The sequence below is a fragment of the Nothobranchius furzeri genome, chromosome 1, assembly GCF_043380555.1.
Source record: "Nothobranchius furzeri strain GRZ-AD chromosome 1, NfurGRZ-RIMD1, whole genome shotgun sequence".
In the NCBI taxonomy this organism is placed as follows: Eukaryota; Metazoa; Chordata; class Actinopteri; order Cyprinodontiformes; family Nothobranchiidae; genus Nothobranchius; species Nothobranchius furzeri.
This window is the reverse complement of record NC_091741.1, coordinates 70,420,342-70,440,336: the sequence shown is the minus strand read 5'-3', so window position 1 is coordinate 70,440,336 and position 19,995 is coordinate 70,420,342. Positions and strand designations below refer to the sequence as shown.

At 42.1% G+C, this 19,995-nt stretch overlaps 1 protein-coding gene across 1 annotated transcript in view; it reads left to right on the top strand.

Annotated features, from left to right (window-relative positions):
• ppargc1b (peroxisome proliferator-activated receptor gamma, coactivator 1 beta) overlaps positions 1-19,216 on the top strand; it is a 115,362-nt gene extending 96,146 nt beyond the window's left edge. The window contains exons 4-12 of the mRNA XM_015951844.3: positions 3,030-3,155; positions 7,746-8,775; positions 9,499-9,550; positions 14,084-14,148; positions 14,418-15,048; positions 15,854-15,911; positions 16,242-16,360; positions 17,485-17,609; positions 18,980-19,216. Coding sequence (XP_015807330.3) covers positions 3,030-3,155; positions 7,746-8,775; positions 9,499-9,550; positions 14,084-14,148; positions 14,418-15,048; positions 15,854-15,911; positions 16,242-16,360; positions 17,485-17,609; positions 18,980-19,071 — 2,298 coding nt within the window. The 3' untranslated portion in view covers positions 19,072-19,216. The remainder of the gene's footprint in view (positions 1-3,029; positions 3,156-7,745; positions 8,776-9,498; positions 9,551-14,083; positions 14,149-14,417; positions 15,049-15,853; positions 15,912-16,241; positions 16,361-17,484; positions 17,610-18,979) is intronic.
• Positions 19,217-19,995: the final 779 nt, after the last annotated feature.

Genomic DNA, 19,995 nt, shown 5'->3' with positions numbered 1-19,995 from the left:
TCTGCAGCTGTGTACTATTGTGGAAATCAAACGGTCAGAGGCTGGATTTTCATCAAATCCAAGTGTCTTATTTCCAGGTTGAAGGAATGTCTCATGAAAATTAATGATACTTTATAGAAAATGACATCTCAATAGTGCCAACTGTAATAATTTCTCATATATTGTGCCCATCTTTGCTCTGGAAGGTAGATAATATCACGAGGCCAATAAATAAATAAAATAATACTTCTGCAGTGTTTTATGAGCTGAGGTTCTGTGCCTTCAGGCATTATTAACAGGCATAGTAAGAAGAACTCAAACATGTCCAGTTTTTTTTAGTTTATTTCACTTTTACTTTGCTTTCAGATTGAGACACTGGCAAATATCCTTGCTTCTAAATTATGTAGAGGGGATTATTATTAGTTTGTTGACTTAGCACAAACATCTGAGGAATGTGTGCCTGTGCAGGCATAAAGTCCCATCTGATCTTCAACCCAAACTATTGTTCACAGTTGTTTCCTGTATGTTTTTGATAGAATATAATAGAATAAACTTTATTGATCCCACTGTGGGGAAATCAATTTGCTACAGCAGCACATAAACGTAGAGAAAAGGAAGAAGGAAAATAATAATATTGCAGGTTAACATACAAAGGCAGTAACCACTAACCAAACGTTGGTTTACAGAACCAAGCAGCATAAGGGACACAGACATGCTAATGTGCATCCGGTATTGCACAAGTGTTGAACACATACTGAATATTGCATTGATGTTATTGTGTACCAGGATAATGTCAGTACCAGTTAAACAGAGTTATACACTATACTGCATGGGGGATAAATGACCTACGGTAGTGCGTTGTTTTACATCTTGGATGTCAGTCTGCCGCTGAAGGAGCTGTCCATGGTCTCCACAGTGGGATGCAGTGGGAGGGAGGGGTTTTCTAAGGGGGGGTCATCTCCACAACTGAATCTAGTTAGCAGCCCAGCACCGAGCTAGCTTTGTTACTAGCATGTTCAGTGTCGTCCTGTCTCGTTCAGAGCTGCCTACACCCCAACAGACCACAGCAGATTGAATAACAGAGCCAACAACAGAGTGATAAAGGATTTTAGCAGATAGGAATTAACTCCAAAGAACCTCAGCCTCCTCAGGAGGTGGAGGTGGCTTGGCCCTTCTTATACAGAGCATCTGTGTTGTTGGACCAGTTCAGTTTATTGTTGAGGTGAACACCCAGGTACTTAAAGGTATCCACCGCCTCAATGTCTGCTCCCTGGATGTTTACTGGTGAGTGAGGGGGAAAGTTTTTTCTGGAGGTCTTACTGGTGTTCAAGTGAAGGTGGTTATGCTCACACCAGTCGACAAAGTCCATGACGACTGACCTTTACTCCAGGTCATTCCCCCCAGACACACAACCGACAATGGTCGGTCGAGTCATCATAGAACTTCTGGAGATGACAGCTGCTGGTGTTGTAGGTGAAGTCCGAGGGACCGTACCCAGCAGAGCTCCCATACTGCACACAACCAACTCAGACGTAGTTGTGCAGCCACATGTACTGTGGCCAGAATGATGCTGGCCACAGTACATGTGATGCCAGAACTCCAGAATGGTTGAGTGATACTCATGGAATGGAGTGTTTTTCTTATATCATTAACTCAGAAAAACAGAGATTGTTTATGTTTTTAATTATTTTGTTAATTTAAAAAACTGCTTTTAAAAACATTTGTAAAATGTATTTTGTGAATTCAGAAAAAGAGCATTTTTAAAATGTTTAATTTATTTTTAAAAGTGATTGCAATACGCTTCCATAAGAATTCACATCACCTTTAATTCAAGAATTTTAAACTAAAATCAGCTAATGAGAGAATAAAGGACTTGTTTTCTGATACATTTGTTTTTCCAAATGTTATATTAGTTTCATTTCAGCTCATCAAAGCAGTTCAAATACCCATCAGATGTATTGATGTGTCAAACTACATCCCACACCTCATTTTGCTGTCTCCCTAGACATCCAGACCTCCAACATAGCTGCAGGCCAAACTGCATTAAGTCATCCCTCTTTATGAAGAGCTCTTCGGGTCCTCATTCCCATCATTTCTGTATTTCTGCATCATCTTTTGAGCAAAAGCAGCTAAGCTTTGAGGGGGATTTTCTTTCTAAGCTGATTTATATCAGCCGATAGTGGTGCCATGAAGCTTTGCTCTGGAATGAATGGATGAATACACAGATGGAGGGGGGGGGGGGGGGGGGGGGTTATGAAACAAAAGTAAGGAACAAGGAGCTGTTGTGTGATTATCCGTTGGAAAGGTGCTTTAGCAGGAGGTTTGCGGTGTTTTATGCTTTGTCTCTGGTTTTGTGTTTAATCTAGAGGAGTAGAAAACGAGAGCGAGGGATGGGGTGAAAGACGACAAAGTTAATGTGACAGTGCAGAAGTTAACATGGGGGTATGCAGTAAGGGTCATGGAGATAAGAGAGTTGAGGAAAAAGAGAATTGATTTAGAAAGCAGCAAAAGAAATAGAATTTGAATAAACATGGGATGGATAAAAGAAGGAATACAAATAAAAGCAGAACAGATAGGACAGATAAAGAATGATGCAAGGGATACAAGGGAGGGATGATGGAAGGACATGAGTCTGAGGATAGAGGGATGAAAGAGAAAGGGAGGAGCAGCAGTCACGTTGTATTATGGGGGGGGGGGGGGGAAGGCTGGATGGAGTTTTATAATGGGAAACGTGAATGTGCCATGTAGCTGTCAGCTTTAGTGAAGTGATAAATGTACAGTACCATGACCTTTTCTCCACATTATTCCTTTATCAAAACATCCATCTGCTCAACTTTAACACCTGACACAATTTAGATTAAAAATTGGGCTGAAAGATCCAAATGCCAAATGCAACACATACATTTTTTCCTGCCTTTTAGGATGCTTTATTAAAATATTGTCAAATAGGATTTGCATCTTACTAACACCTCCTTAACCTGTGATCTTCTCATGACCATTCCCAGTTGTGTTCTAATAAAAGTACTGATCTTTTCTTCCCTCACCTACAGTTAAAGAAGCTGCTGTTGACTCCTCCAAACGCCCCCACTGGCATCGATGTGCTCAAAGATGGGATCCACAGCCATCGCTTCGGCAACAGAGGCCTCCGCCTTCGACCAGTCAGACCCCTGGCTAAGGTGAGGTGACAAACCACCATCAATAAGTAGCCGAGCATGACTCCGATGATTAAAGTGTTTGTGTTCTTATCCTTTGGTCAGACTCTGACCTTCCTCAGACTGAAGCAGTTCGGCATGTGAAAGGCGCAGACACATCTCAGTGTTTGCCGGGTGACGCCTCATTCCCTCTGTCCTTTGAAAGCTAGTGAGATAACGAAATTGGATTTTTCCAATCACTTCCTCTCAGGGTGGCGTGTTAAGGCAGAAATAATTTACAGTTGCATGTAGAGTCTACCGTCAGCAAGGCTGCTGCTGCAGCAGGAGATGTGTTTTCTACACACATCAGCATTAACTCTTCCTATTACCATGTCTTCATTTCACAAGAGATATTATGTTTGAGTTGAAACAGTTTTTTTTAATGATGCCACAGTTTTTCATACAGTTCAAAGAACAAATGATCTTATGATTGCTTTCTTTCTGTTTTCAACCACAAACTTGCTCAACATTGAGAGGATGACACTGGTGAGGCGTCACTCTAACCATTCCGCCTGACAACAAGCTGGTCATTGCTAACAATCTGAGGGTTAAAAACATAGTGAGAAATAAAAGAAGGGAGTTTGCGTCTTTCTCCTGTACTTACTCTACCTTCCCACCAAACACATTAGCTTCAAGCTCTTCTAGAACATGTCAAGCTGAGCAGTTCAGATCAGAACAGACAGGAAGTCACAGGAGCAGTGTAAAAATATTTGGAAACTTTCAAAATAAGACGTATGCAGATTTCCTTATTGCTTAACTAGGAGAAAAAAAAAACAAGTCACCAACAGAACAGAAAACAAACCACAGACTTTTTTGGATCTGTGCTGCTATCGTTCTGGTAAAACTGGTAAAATCGCATGTGGTCTTGCAGTTCTCCAATAATTTTGTGACCTTGCGGGACCAGATGCATGGAGCGCGTTTGCTGCTGATTCATGTCTGAAACACTTCGGGTGGGAAGGGACGTCCTGCTGAGCTTGCGGGGAACACACATCTAATACGATACGTTAGAGATTCCAGCTTACTGAAACAGTTTAGAACGACATTTTAGCTTTATTCAGCTTTATCTGAATCATCTTAAACTCATCCTAAGTAGCTTCCTTTTGCAAAATCATGGCCGTGTTTCCACTAGGAGGAAAAAAATGTTTGTGTCAAAATACACTGTGATTAAATCCAAGAGTGGGACGAGGACAGCAGCTGTGTGAACAAAAAAGTGGCGTTCAGTGACCAGAAGAAGTGCTGTTTTTTACAGTTCTCTGTGAGAGCACAAAGTGCCATGTATTACAGTGCTGTGAGGAGATTTCTGCCTCATTTTTTGGCGTTAGGAGTCGCTGCTTCTTTTCTTTTCATTCTGCTTCTCCAGAAACTCCAATTTTCCAAAGGCTGGTTGTTTGGTGACATCTGCCGATGCCATTTCCTAAGTTACTACCAATCAGCATGAATTAAGTCCCACTCAGCAACTCCACCTGACCTTTCAGAATACTATGTTGGTCCCTGATATCTCCCAGAAAATGGTCCTTCTGGGCCGTCCTGGTGAAATGGAGACACGTGCATCCTACTAAGGTCCAGTGACGATAATGGAAACGAGCCTCATATCAGTTTTTTATTTGCAGTTTAAGTAAATTGAATCATAGCATCACAAAAATTGACGAAAAAGAATAAAGGATAGATTTTGAATTGAATAAAACTAGTTGTGGTTTCAGCTTCTTCAGCTATAAGATACAGCCCCTGAAACATCTGAGATGGTGTTTAAATGAACAGAAAAGATTTTCCAAAAAGGTTCACAATGCAACCAAAAGTGGTGCGTGTTTTGCTGCGCCAGCTTTTATTTAACAAATGACAGATGTTTTATTTTAGAAATACTCGGAGCATTCAGGCTTGTAGAGACCTTCAGCTGCTGCTCATGATAAATGTGGTGTTGAGGAGGAGAAGACATCTACAACAGCTACTGCTGTATGACTTAGCAGTAATTGGATAGCTGCTAGCATTGTACTTCAAGTGGTCATTGATTACAGCATGAGTCATTTATCTTTTACAAGAAAAGGACACTTCACACAAACTTCTGCTCCTGCTCAAGTGAAGAGGGTACAAGAAGCCCACAGGAAGTGGTCGGTCTAAACCAAACCTGAATCTATCATCCACTATTAATCAACTCGCTGTCGATGGCTGTGTGTGCAGTTTGAGAGTGGTGTGGCTTTTTTGCTTTGGCAGATGGCAAAAGTATTGACTGACAGGGCAAGAGGGCAACGGTGAATCACAGGCACTCCCTCTCCTCTCTATCTGTGTGAGTAATATAGATCTGCCATTTTAGTACAGCTGCAGACTGAATCATCCCACGTCGGATGGGAGGGAAAACTTACTGCCTTTTGTTCCTAGATACAGTGTCCAGGGCATCAACATAGAAATATATGGACAATGGGTTTCCATAGACTCCAATGACATGTGTTTGAGGAGAAATGGGAGGTGGCCACAACCGCCATTTTGACTGTGTCACAGGTTCCGTCAAGCCCAGACAATTCCACAAAAGGGAACAGAGGTGGAGCTGAGGGTGGGGCTGTAAGGCTGGGATCAAATGACGACACCCGTCGAACTAGCTACAAGCTTACCTGAAGCTAACCCGAAGCTAACGCAGAGGTGGGAGCTAAGCTAATGGAGGTAGCAACCTAGCTACAACCAGAGTTAACTGTGCACAACACCAGAGCTTCTGAGTCAGAGGTACACCGGGCTGACCGCTGGGTAAAACCGGGTGGAACACAGAGGTCTCGGAGACCTCCACAAGCCGGCAGCCACACAGCAGACAAGCGCCACGGCGATCAGAGATGCGCCGAGCTGCGGTGGGGACCATACCGGTAGTCGGAACCCAGCTCCACCAACATGTTATATTTCAACCCATTTTCTAAAGTGCAGCATTATGTTAAATGTACTGGGTTTTACCCTATTACATTTAAATATCATGGTTAAACAGTACATGTTAAAATCTAAGCAGCTAGTGCAAGAGCGGCAGTGACCTAAAATCATCGACATAAATACATAAATATAATTTTACTTACAGAAATAATGAAGCAGAGACTCCTTGGACGCTCTATTAGTGCAATTAATACCACAGCAAGTCATTTTGTCCAACAATTGCACAAATAATATCCAAAAAAGAACGCACAAACGCTACAACTAAGTTCAGAGACTAGGCAGGGCTGAGGCTCAGACTGAGCCTACTGAGGCCTTTCCACGGAGCTAGCTCTGTGGTCAAGTGGGTCTGATGCTCATTAGTCATACAGAATTTTAGGCTTTTAATACACTTAAACAGAAGAGTGACAAAAAATTCACCCCCTCAGAGTTGTCATGAGTGTAAACTAGATCATTTAAACCAAAACCATGTTTTGGTACCAGGCTGTAAACATGTTTATTTCTACTGTGAAATTGGTATTTTTAACATGGGAGTCAATGAGGATTTGCTCGCTTCTGACACCAGCCCCTAGTGGATGAGGGTGGAACTGCAATTTATTTCACTTCCGCGTTGGCCTCAATTTCTGTCCCGCATTGTGGGGGCTTGGTCCAGGGCAGGAAATTGGAAATACAATCTTGTGGTTGTTAAGTTTGTTTTTCTTGTGTGGTGGTTCACTTTTCTTTTCTATTATCAGACAGTCTAGCAATTTATTTCCAGCACAAAAAGAAGGAAAATGGAAAATTGCAGAATTCTTGCTGATCCTCATGATTAAAGAATGAAGATTTCTAGATAAAGATACCAACATGCACTGATGTTGCTTGACAGAGTTGGTGCTGTCGCTGATGTGTTGTATTTACTTAGAGTCATGCAGCTAAATTATTCCCAGAGGAAAATCGTTGTGATTTTATTGGATATTTTCCGATTCAACCTGCTCTACTAAAAAAATAAACAAAAATGTCTGATTCCTTAAAAATTTGTGAAGGCATTCAGTTTTTACTTCCTGTTTTTTTTTCACACACAAAAAAATACAAAAAGGTTCATATAAAAAAATCCATGTAAAATCTACTTTTTTGAGCTTGTGATAAAATGTGATATCGTCATTTCCTCTTGAAAAAAAAACCCTTTTTGGCTGCATTCATGCATTTTCCTGTTTCAGCTGAAAATTTAGAGTTTTACTTTGAAAGTCCTGTAAAGCACTAATGGAAACTAACCTCGTCATCAGGTCCCACTCCTCTCCTGGACGCTTGTCTCTGGTCTGTCTCCCCTGTCCAGATTAGGATGTGTGGCTTAGGCGACTGCAGTCTTGTAGCAGACTATTTCTGGGTATAAATTCAGTCTGACGAAATTAACTCGCATTTAAGATAAATGACATCTCAATAGTGCCAACTGTATTATTTTATCATTTACTGAAACTGCCTTTGTTCTCACAGGTTTAAAGTAGCATGCTACGGAACCTTTAAACACAAAAATTTGCAGAAATTATAACTTTAATGAACCTCATTACCTGTACAAAACAGCATAACAGGCAGAAAGAAAAGAAGAAAAAGCACAATATCAATTTTAGAATGATTTTGACTCTTAAGCTCCAGCAAATCTTGCCATTGGTTCAAGTCTTTTTTTTTCATCACCCCCAGAGTGAACGCCCTCAGGAGCGGAAGCCTCGAGCCGTGCGTCCTGCAGGGCGTCTGTGCACAGAGCTGCACCGCCACCTCACCACCGCACAAGATGCAGAGAACAACCCAGTTCTCAAGACAGATGAGGACGAAGAGGAAGAAGAGGACGAGGAGAGTGTGTCGGAGGAGGACGAGGAGGAGGAAGATGAGGAGGAAGGGGAGGAGGAGTCTTCCAGTAGTGAAGTTGAAGGTGCAGCAGTTGCAGCTGCTGTGCCTGTGGAGCCAGCTACATCTCAGTTCAGCTCAGAAAAAGAGCTGCGCTCTGTAGTGGAACTGATTACGTACATGCACACTTACTGCCTGCCTGTGCGCAAGCAGCAGGGCTGGGAGCGCAAGGACCGTGAGCTCTCCCGGCCTCGGGCCAGGCCTGAGGCCTCCCGCTTGGCCACTACAAACTCTCACAGCCGAGTGGTCTTGGTGGCTACTCCTGGGACTAATGGGGGCTTGACTGGGACTGCCAACAGCACCCCCCGGAGGATCCCCTTTACTAGGCGGAGGGAGATGAAGGCCAACTCCCTTCTTCGTGAGCTCTTGCAGCAGAACAGCTCCTTCGATGTGAGCAAGCCTTATAGACTGCACAGCCCACCCTACTCCCACAGCCCCGCAGGGGGCTCTGCCCCAGCTAATAGATCTTCCTCAGCCCAGTCTCGCAGCTCCTCCAACCCCAAACCAGAACTTTGTAAAGACTCTTCGTCACCTGACAGGAGAAACTGTTCCTCTGAGCCACCACAGAGTCTGGAGGAGCCTGCAGAAACCAGCGGCTCTTTCTCAGTTCGCCGCTCAAGACGTCTTGCATCTTTTCCCAGCCGATTCGCTAAGAGGTTGCGGCCTGGACGGATGCGAGACAATGAAGAGAGAGAGGAAAAGAAAGTGGGGAACAAACTCCTGCCTACACAAGCCGGAGGAGGAACCACAACGGAAACACAGCCAGAAAAACAAACGTCTAGTGATGGCAACAGCACTTCAGAGCCGACCAAACCCTGCTGCCATGGTTAGATAATCCACATGCACAAAGGATGACCTCAGATTTTACTCTGCTTTAACTGACCCTAAGCAACTCATTTTAGGGGTGGGACAAAATAAAAATGTAAAATATTGTCACCTTTTATGTGGCACAAGTGTACGGATCTGGCGTCAAACATGGACGTTTTACTTTTGACAGATTTTCTTGAGTTTGACATTTTTACTTCATGTTCTTTGTCAGAACTCTGAGAACCATTGAGGGACACTTGATTAGAATCCAAACACACCACACACACACTTCCAAAATGAGTGTGAAACAACAGGATTTAAAGAGTTTAGATTTCTGTACGCTTTATGTGACGTTGGCATTTTAAATGACTAAATACACAATGTCTGTATTCCAACTTCAGGCAAATATTGTGACATTTCTTTGTATGTATTACTTATCACAGATGTGACTTGAGCCAATAATTTCAACTCGCAGGACATAGATCATAATAAACAATGATAAACTCCCTCACGATTCCCACCCCTAACCAGTATCAAAGTAAATTTCTTAGTTTTAATAGCTTTATTGTCATAATTAGCCAGTCTGTAATTTCCAATCAGACCTATTAAGGACTAAATCACCTGTAATAGAAGAAAAAAATCAAAAACCTGTTAACAATCATTTTAATCTCACTTCAAAGTTTATGGATTCACATATAAGAGTTTGAAAAAACCTTGACTCTGAACTGTTTCTGTTTTCCAGTAACAGAAAAACGGGCCTGTCTCTGTCTGCCTCTCAGCCCAAAGTCCACAGGGTAAGTATCATTTTCAGAAAAGCATCTACTTTACTGGATTATGTTCTTGTAGCATTTGGTGTTTGTTTTGTTTGGCAGAGTTGGGATCTTCCTTCATTGGTTGTTGTTTGTCAGATGGCCCTAGAAGAACAATGTACTCCCAAGGGTTTCCCTCTTTCCTGTGTTTGGTAAACCCAAAAAGGGAGTCCTAATAGTTAAAAGAAGAATGATTGGGTCAGCTTTCCAAAGTTTAGACAAGAAAATAAAGAATAAAAAGTGGATTTCTGGTTGGGAGAGTCAGGCAAATTTCTCCAGCTATATCTTTAAATTTCTGAGATTTGTTCCACTTTTGAAGGAGGATTTGATTTAAAGATCACGTTCTCTGAAAAACTGTTTTTACTTGTTATTTTTGAGATATGTTTGGTTACTCTTGAGTTAAACATGCAGGCTAAACATGAAACTAGTTTTCTACTCCTATTTCCTGCTGGGGAGCATTGGATTAGGGAAACCATGACAATTGCACACCATAATGTCAAATTAGCATTTGTGGACTCTGCCATCTTTCCTTTCCACTGTTGTTGGTTTAGCATCCAGAAAACAGCAGAGCATGCCTCAGCTAGAAGCTACCTGTTAGCATTTGCAACTCCACAACATGGCAGAATTCCTTTAGGCTTGTGTTATTTGTAGAGAACTGTGTCAGTTGTAGAGTCTCATTGATGATAGCAAATCAGAGTGCGTGTGAAGGTTCTCGGTAATCCAGGTTGTGGTAATCCAAAAGGGTTCAAATGAAGGCAACAGGAGTTTTTTTGGTTTCTTGAAGACGTTTTGCTTCTCATCCAAGGAGCTTTGTCAATTCTCACTGGAATACGGGAGAGTTAAGCCGGGCGAACACTGTGCAACTTTTTCACTTTTTTGAGCCGATTTTCCACTTGTGCGAGAATCCACAAGATCGGGGCGAGTTTAGCGCTGAACGTCGTGTAGTATACAGGGGGTTAGGAGAGGCGATTAACACCACGTGGCCAGCTACCGATCAGCAATCGTGAGCTTGCACGGATTTCTGGCATGTTTGACATTTTGTTGTTGTTTAAGTAGCTGTCTTGTTATTTAACAAGCAGAAACTACTATAGGTACCCCTCCTCTCCATCCCCCTATCAGTCGTTAGCCTCTTTTGAGAGGGAGTCATTGTGTTGATTAGATGCAGGAAGGTGTGACCTAGACTAAAACTGCTTAGGAATGAGATTCAAAGCTGTATCATAGGTAGTGGAAATGTGAAATCTTAAGACCTCCCAATTAAAATGGGGTTTTCATGTTTGCCATAGAAAGCAAATCGGAAGCGAGATGTGCAAATATAAAAAAATAAGACTCCAAATGTCAAGTGAACTTTGTCCTTAAATATTTTATTTATATATTTTTTTTAAATTCATGAGCAATGTCAGCATTTATTTATTATGGAGTCCACCTCCTAAAAGTGTAATATAATTCATCTGTTTCTCTGCAGCAAGGTTCCCTGCTTAATGTTTATCGTTTCTTCTTCCACCCCGATTGATCCGGTTCAGGGTTGTGGAGAGCTGCTGTCTGTCTTCGGCAGTTATTGAGTGGAAGGCGGGGTCGCACTTGGACAAGTTGCCAGTCCATCACAGAGCCACATACGTCACATTATAAATCACACCTAGAGTCACTAATCTAACATGAGGGATTTAAAAACACACATTTAAAGGCACCTTATGCAATTTCCCCAGATGGAATCAAACCCAGCACTTCTTTCCTGCAAACCAACAGTCCAAACCAACTGTGCGGCCCAGCTACTTAACGTTTAATATGCTCCGAGTTCAAACAAAACATTAATGACATGATGGTGCTGGGAACAACTCAAATGGTAGCATAAAGGAGAAATAAACTCCTTTAAAGATTTAGAAGATTGTTTTAACTATAATGGCATGTGGCATGCTAACATGTAAATGACATTATTAATCACCTTTGTTGTTAATTACAAAAAATATATTGTTTTTTTAACTGTCTCAGTTATGTAATATGCTTCTTCCTATTGTGGCATTGTTAAAAAAGTGTTGTTCACAAAGGAGTAATGAGTTTAAGAACTAAAATCCTCCCCTAAAAAACCTTTAAGAGGAAACTGAAACACAGATAACTGCAGTTGGATGTGTTTGAGAGCGATCTCACTGCTGGATCAAACCGCACTAACACAAAAAGTTTCTTATGCAAATGAGTCTCTGTGAAGTGCACACTCTTATGTTGTAGATTGGAAGGTGTTAACAATGAGAGCAAAACCTAACTTCAGCGACGGTGGCACAGGAGCTAAGTGCTCGCCCCGTGATCGGAAGGTTGCAGATTTGAGCCCTGCTCAGTCTGTTGCTGTCCTTGTGTCCTTGGGCAAGACACTTAACCCACCTTGCCTGCTGGTGGTGTTCGGAGGAACCGGTGACGCCTGTGTACGGCAGACTTGCCTCTGTCAGTGCACCCCAGGGCAGCTGTTACTGCAATGTAGCTCATCACCACCAGGGTGTGAATGATTAAATGACTGATTGTGTTGTAGGACTCTAGAAGGCACTATATCAAATACAGGCCTATTTACCATTTCAACATTTCAAGACACATATATGTAATTTCACGACTTATTGTGCGTATATACAGTCAATGAGTTTTCCCCGTAACTAATGTTACCTGATGTTATGTAACCTAAACATGTCATGGTTTGTTGCTTTTTCCAGGTTTGAAAATATTCCATTCAAGCAGTTTAGGTTTCACGTTCCCAGCTCATAGTAAAAGCAGTTTCCTCAAATTCAAATTTGGTCAAATTTCTAAGCATTTTTTATTAATTTAGCTTCAATTTACACTAAATTACAATGACAGTTTAAAAACAGTCTGAATCTGATTTTTTTCATCTAATTGTCGTCGTCGTCGTCGTCGTCTTCCTCCGCTTATCCGGGTCCGGGTCGCGGGGGCAGCATCCCAACTAGGGAGCTCCAGGCCGTCCTCTCCCCGGCCTTGTCCACCAGCTCCTCCGGCAGGACCCCAAGGCGTTCCCGGACCAGATTGGAGATGTAACCTCTCCAACGTGTTTATTATTATTATTATTATTATTATTATTATTATTATTATTATTATTATTATTATTATTATTATGGGAATTCCCAGTTTTGATGCAGCAGTAAAGAGAAACACATTGAAAGTGGTTCTGTTGAAAATCTGCCCATAAGTGTAACTGCCTCCAAGCTGGTTGTGTGTGTGTTAATTTTTTATTAATCTGGAACAGTTAACCCACAAATTGTTGTGCTGAAAAACGTATTGTTTTCTCTTCTGCATACCTTGGTTGTAACGAGTGGTAGGGCTGGGTGATATGGTCTAAAATCAACATCACGATATAGTGAGGTTTTCACCTCGACAACGATAAATGGACGATAACTATAGGTTAAAAGTTGTCCACTAGATGGGGCTTTCACATGCATAACGCTGAATAACATTTTTACATGACTCAGGGTGGTACAGCTTCTTAAAAGGACATGAATGTTGCCAACCTACACACATCTTTTAATTTCTTTATTATCAAATTTATTGACATGGGAAAAATTATCTTGATAAAAGTCAGAAATGTCAATAACGATACATTTTTTATTTATTGCCCAGCCCTAACAAGTGGTTATTTGAGTTGCTGTTTCCTTTCTATCAGCTCAAACCAGTCTAGCCATTCTCCTGTGACCTCTGGCATCAACAAAGTATTTTCGCCCACAGAACTGCTGCTCACAGGATGCTTTCCCTTTCTCTGACCATTCTCTGTAAACCCTAGAGATGGTTTTGCGTGACAATCCCAGAAGATCAGCAGTTTCAGAAATACTCTTATCAGCCCGTCTAGCACCAAAAACCATGCCATGTTCAAAGTAACTTAAGTCACCTTCCCCATTCTGAAGCTCGGTTTGAACTGCAGCAGATCGTCTTGACTCATCGGTTGCCACCATGTGATTGACCGATTAGTAATTTGTGTTAATGAGCAGTTGGACAGTTGTACCTAAAAAAGTGGCTTGTGTTTTATATATATATATATATATATATATATATATATATATATATATATTTATATATATATTTATATATATATATATATATATATATATATATATTTATATTTATATATTTATATATATGTGTGTATAGCTGTGGAGGGTAAGATATATCCCACCTGAAGCCAATCCTCTCTCCACTTCTCCCTACTTTCATGGCAACCAGGGCAACAGAAACTGACAGCCACAAACAGCAGAGTAAGAATAACTGAGAGGACAGCAGAGTACATATGGCTGTTGTGATAAGAAATGAGAAGCACAGAGAAAAATGCCAGCAGCACTCGCGGGGAGACACATAATTCAGATCCAGCAGACATCAGCTCAAAAATGGGCTGGTTTTATTTTAGGAAGTACAAAGGCTGAGATTCAGAACCCATTAAGGCTTTTCAGGGGGATGGTGTTTAAAGTTTTAAACCTGAAACTTATTCCAACATGACACAGCGAGCTTTAATTTCTCTGCTTTGATGCGTTTCCTCACCAGAGAGTCCCAGTACGGCACCAGGCCTTATGAGCAGACGCTCAGCGTGGATCTGTGTGGAACTGCAGGTAAAAGCATCTCAGGATTGCAGATATTTTTATCCATTTGCTTATTTTTAATCTGTTAATATTAGTGACAGAGCAGACCAGGTATCGCTGATTTAACTTTGAGAAGAAAACAAGAAATTTCTTAGGCACAGAGTGGAGTGTGAGGAAATATCCCAACTGGCATTGTCCAAGTATAAACCAAATCATGTAACACTTGTTTAGGGGGATGTGAAAGTCTTTTTTTTTTATGGACAAGATTTTTAGTGCATTTATCTTTTCTACCCACTCAGGCCTGACCCCTCCCACAACCCCGCCTCACAAACCTGTGGAGGATGAGCTCTTCAAGCCAACAGAGGGCGGAAAGGGCAGTGGCGGCACTGATGGCGGAGGTGGTGGTGAGTCCATCCACCCGGCTTCAAACACCAACAACACCACGAAGACCTCGACGTGGCTGAGTCGTTCCCAGCACCAGCGGAAGCTACCTGAGCAGACAGAGCTGTATGCTCAGCTGCGGCGCATGGGTCAGGCCAGCGACGGCGACGCCCAGCGCAACTTTGGTGACCACGACTACTGCGTGTTGAGCCTTGGAGAGAGCCACAAGCAGATCCCTGCCGCCCCCTCCACCGTGGCGCAGACACAAGCAGGGGGCAAGAGAGACATCCCACCATCACCTAAAGCCACTGAAAATCAGGACATGGATGAAAAGGGCAAGGAGGAGAGGCTGGTGATGACCGAAGACTTGGACACGGAGGAGCAGCAGACGACCATGGTGATATCATCATCACCTCCATCAGACTGCCAGTCGGTTGCTGCCACACCTCCATCTTCTGAGGAGGAGGCAGAGCACTCCTCTGCATCTCGTTCGCCCTCACCCATCCTCCACTTGTGCCCCGACTCCCCCTCCAGCAAGACAGACTCCAGGTAGGACAGGGAGAAGCAAGGCAGCGTATGAAATGTGGGTCAGATCAGATTTATGATGGAAACAGGACAAAGGACAGGTCAAGAATGAGATGATGTTTAATTTACTTAAGATAATAATATATAAATGTTTTTAGAGTCAAACAATATAAAAAACCAAAATATAAAAGATCGAAATTGAATGGGGAAAGCTGAACTTGGTCACATTAAAGTCTTAGTCCATATGTGCCAGTAGTTGCTGCATTAAATGTTTAATTTTAAGTAAAAAACACTATTTTGGGATTTGATGTTTCCAGCAGCCTACCTCTGCTTCTAGCACAGTTCACTGGGCTGTGAAGTGGAGGTATTCACTCGTTAAATACGTTGTGATGTGCAGCATGTAAGGAAAACTACTGCAAGAAAGGATTTGTTCTTTAAAAAATAAGATTCATTTTCCCACCATGAAAAGTGTGCTGTCTAAATGAATAAGGTCAGGAGTCGTGTTATGTCTCTGCTTCTAACGGGTTTCAGCTGAACGTGTAGCTGTAGCCAAAAGAATCCTCGCCCATCACTCGGTTCTGTGGTTGTAGGGTTTGACTTGGCTGCTCAACCCTGAATGAGGTCAGCAGTCATGTTATTTCTGAAAATGTAATGAGAAGGGGAAATCTTCAAACACAGAGATGTTTGACTTACATCCATAGGAGACTTTGGTTAAATGAGGTCCACCTGTTTCTTCACGTCAGACATTTTTAGTTTCACCTTGTCTCTGTCCTCATCGCTCACTCACCACCTTTTATCCCGTCTCCTCTTCTTCCTTGTTCTCCTTTAGTGAGAACTCTGAGAGCTGTCCTGATGACAACCAGAGGAACAAAGCCACGTCTGACGAGGTACACGACGTTCATGTTATGCACTGGTGCAAAGCTATTAAATTAAAGAAATTTGAATTCAAAGTGGTTTTAGCTCACCAGGTGTCCCGCCTGCTGACTGCAAGCCTTGTACAAATACTTTAGTCTGTAATAAAACATAAAAAGTCAGTTTTGTGCAAGTAATCCAACCCCAACTCAAAGGGAAATGTGTCTCAGATCCCTAAACTGCTTGCAACAGAGCAGGAGGCCTCCTGAAGAGCGGAACCTCAGGGTGCTGCTTTAGTCCCCACATCCATCAGTATTCTGTGTAGTCGTTTGTTCTGACTGTTGCCATGGTTTTCATGTTGCCAGGACAACTGCCAGGTGTTCTACATCCACAATCTGCCGAGTAGAGTGACGGAGAACATGCTGAGGAAACGCTTCCAGGTTTTCGGCAACACGGAGGATTGTAAAGTCATCATCTGCAATGAGTGAGTGTCCCGATCCGGATCAGGTGGACGAGTCCTTTTGTGAATGCATCACAGGAGGCTGAGTGAATAATGTTGCAGTATTCTATCTTCATTTTCTGTATTCTGCTTTCATCACTGACCTTTACGCATTACTCAAAGGGATGACTTATTGCAGTATGAATATAAATAGTCTTTTTATGTTAAAGAGAAGGACAAGCATTAGATGTTTTTAGGTTTTGGTCATCTAATTTATGTCCTCCCGCATAGTTTAGACTTTTGTAACTTTAAAGCTCCATTAAAAGTAATGTGTTTGTCACGATTCGGTGTTGGTAGGACCCAAAATGCAGGAACCCAAGATGACACGAGGCAGGAGATGATATAAAGTAAAATCCTTTTATTAGGATGAATGAAACAAAAAATATCCAAATGGGCTGGAGCCAAAAAAACCAATATATCCAAAGAGCTGAGCAGGAGATCAACACACTAGCGACACCATGAGAAGACTGACAGAATTACCACAATGGACCGACACAAGACAAAGACAAGACAGGGCTTAAATAACAGGGAGGAGTAATTAAGGGAACAGGAAGCAGGTGTGTGGAGTGAGGGCTGGAGGGAAGACAGGTGACAATAATTACCTAAATGGGGAAACAGAACCAAAGGAGGACAGATAAACCTAAAACTACAAATCCAAACTAAAAGGCTGCGGGAAGGACTAACACACACACACACACACACACACACACACACACACACACACACACACATAAATAACTCACACACACATATACTGGGCTGGGGAACAAGAGGCTGGAGCTACAACTGGAGGGACAGGATAACTAAATGAACACCGGACATGAGGGGATGATAAAAAGGCCTAAAAACAGAAGATACAATATAGAGACGCAGACAAAGGACACATGAGGGCGCTAAGAGACACAGAAGGGAAACTAGAGAGGGTGGAGAAACATCAGGAGACACAAAAAGGAGGGGGCAGACGCAGACTATGACTGTGTTAGTCTTCAGTCCCGCCATTTCTTTAACATCGTTCCAATAAAGAAATACTTTCCCTCACACTGATCCTTTTTTTTTTTTTTTTTTTTTTTCAAAAAACAGGCTGCACATAACTGTATGTGTTGTTGCAGGGAGCGCTGCGGGGTGATAAAGATCAGTCAAGGGGCTCAAAGATGTCGAAGAGAACGTGAGACTGTTTTCCAGAATGCCCCTGCAGGCTTAAGGAGGCTGACGAGGAAACGCTACATAGATCTTGGTAATCACACACATGCAGATATCTCATAGCTGTTAAGATTGCTTTCTTCTTGAATGTTTTTCTTTATTTCCTTTGAGTGTGTGGTTTCAAGTTGTCCAACAGTGGCATACATAGAGAAAATGTTAGCAAATGAGTAATGTCTGAGAAAAACAAATGACACAATCCTACAGGGTAGTAGCTTATAAACCAGCTCATGCATGTTCAGCTATATTTTCGATGTAGGTGCGAAGACACGAAACGCAGAGCCCTCGCAAGGATGGACAGAGTCGGGCCCACTTTTCTAAACATCCGTTAAACGAGATGGAGAACGCAAGTTTGTGATTGGTCAGGTCGTTGCTTTCGTCATTCGGCATCATCATTGCGCTCTGAAAAACATAAAGAGAGCCGAAGATATCTAGTGGCAGACACAGAGCAGCTTGAGGAATACCTTGCGAAAAACTCTTATAATATTAATGTGATTGGAGGAGTTTTCACTAGAGAAGTTCAGCGACATTTCTGGTACGGGAAAGGTGATAGGAAAAATAAGCCGGCTCAGCCCTATCAGCTGTTGTGTCTCAATACAAAACCAACCCGGTCAGAACTTTGCTGAAACGGCAGCCTTTTGTGATTGTTTCAGCAGTGAGTGATGTCACCAAAATGTGTCAACGAACATTAATAACTTTGAAAGTTTAATTATTTCGAAGAACTTCATAATTTAATTCGCTCAGAGGTCTTAAGAAGTGGACATTTTTATACAGTTTGTGCACAATTTTATTCTATTTTTTTCCCATTCATTCTGCTTCCCCAGCAGCTTGTTCAGTACCTGTTCTTTAGCGATGTCTGACAATATAATTTCCTAGTGAGTTACAACCAATCAGTATTAACCACAAGTCTCACTACCGGACCATTTCTGAGTACACACCCAGTTCAGGTACCCGGCTGGTCCCTGGAACGGCTCTGAAAATGGTCTCTGCTTGCCGACCCAGTGAAATAGAGACATTTATGCCGCAAACGTCCAGTCAAATTAAACGCAAGTTCCACTTCCAGTTGGCGCTGTAAAGAAACCACACAAAGCTGACACTTTATGCCAAGCAGATTACCACAACCACTAAACATTTACTCCCTAATAAACTGCACGTCTGTCTGTTTGTCCGACTGAGGCAAAAACAAATCGTTATCGAGTCTGGAAAGTTACTAACCAGAATACAAACATGATATTTTTCTCCTGATTTAATTGCAGCAGAAAGCATTCCAGCTGTGGCAAATTTACTGATATCTTTTGAAAATGAGCGGTTTGTTTCTTGTCAAAAGCATTTGTTATTTGGTGTATCTCTGTTAAGTCTGTCTTCTACACGGAACCATTTTAAACTACTGGTGTTTCTGTGTTTCAGACGAGGCGGGACCTGGCCCTGTCAAGAGTAAGTATGATGCACTGGACTTTGACACCCTGCTGAAGGAAGCCCAGAAGTCCCTGCACCGTTGACAGTACAGCGCAGCTGACTGGTCAGCCTTAGTAAACTGCAGCAGAACCCCTTCGACAACACGAGTCTGCCCTCAGTACCTCCATGCAAGGCAACCTCACATAATGTTTACATTTTTAATATTGGAATAAAATAACAAGAACCTTGTTTTTTTAAAGTTTCTTTCACCGGAGGATACTGCTTAAAAAAAAAGGAAGTCACTGAGAGTCCAGAAAGAGGACGAGTGAGGAAACTAAAGGACTCTAAACAGCAATGGTGCAACAGCTACAAACAATAATAATACAAGAGTAACAACAAAGCTGCTTCCTGTCTGTGCGTGTGACATCATCGCCCTGCCTTGAACAAGTGGGCATGAGAGACCTGTAGCAAATCCTTGCTATCCCCGCATTGCGTTGGTCATTGTGGTGTGTGCTCTTGCGTGTGCGTGTTCTCCATTCTGTTAGTTTTGTAAGAAAAAAAAGAAAAACCTCCCTCTGTTCAGTCAAGTGGTGAACGTTCAAGCTACGTCTGCTTGTACGGTCATGTCACCAGGAATAAAAAAAATCTGCTTTGTTTTAGCAAAAAATTGTGGATGTTCTAACTTTTAAAGCCTACTGTGTGTGTGTGTGCTAAGGACAAAGAGTATAAAAACATTTACCGTGATCAATAGATGACTGATAAAGTTTACAAATGTAAAATGAAGAAAAAAAGTCATGTTTTCTTTTTTGTAATTATAGTGCTTCCTTGATTTGATCTATGCACTGTTGGGAGGTAAACATCTTGCTTGTCCTCCACTTTCCCCTTTTATTGACTCTTTTCTCAATTTCTGCCATGTTGACGATCTGGCTGATGCTACTGGTTGCTGTAGGCTCAGTTTACCGTCACACACTGAAGCATCATGATGTCATTGTAGAAGGGAGAGCTTTCCACTGGAATAAGCACTTGTG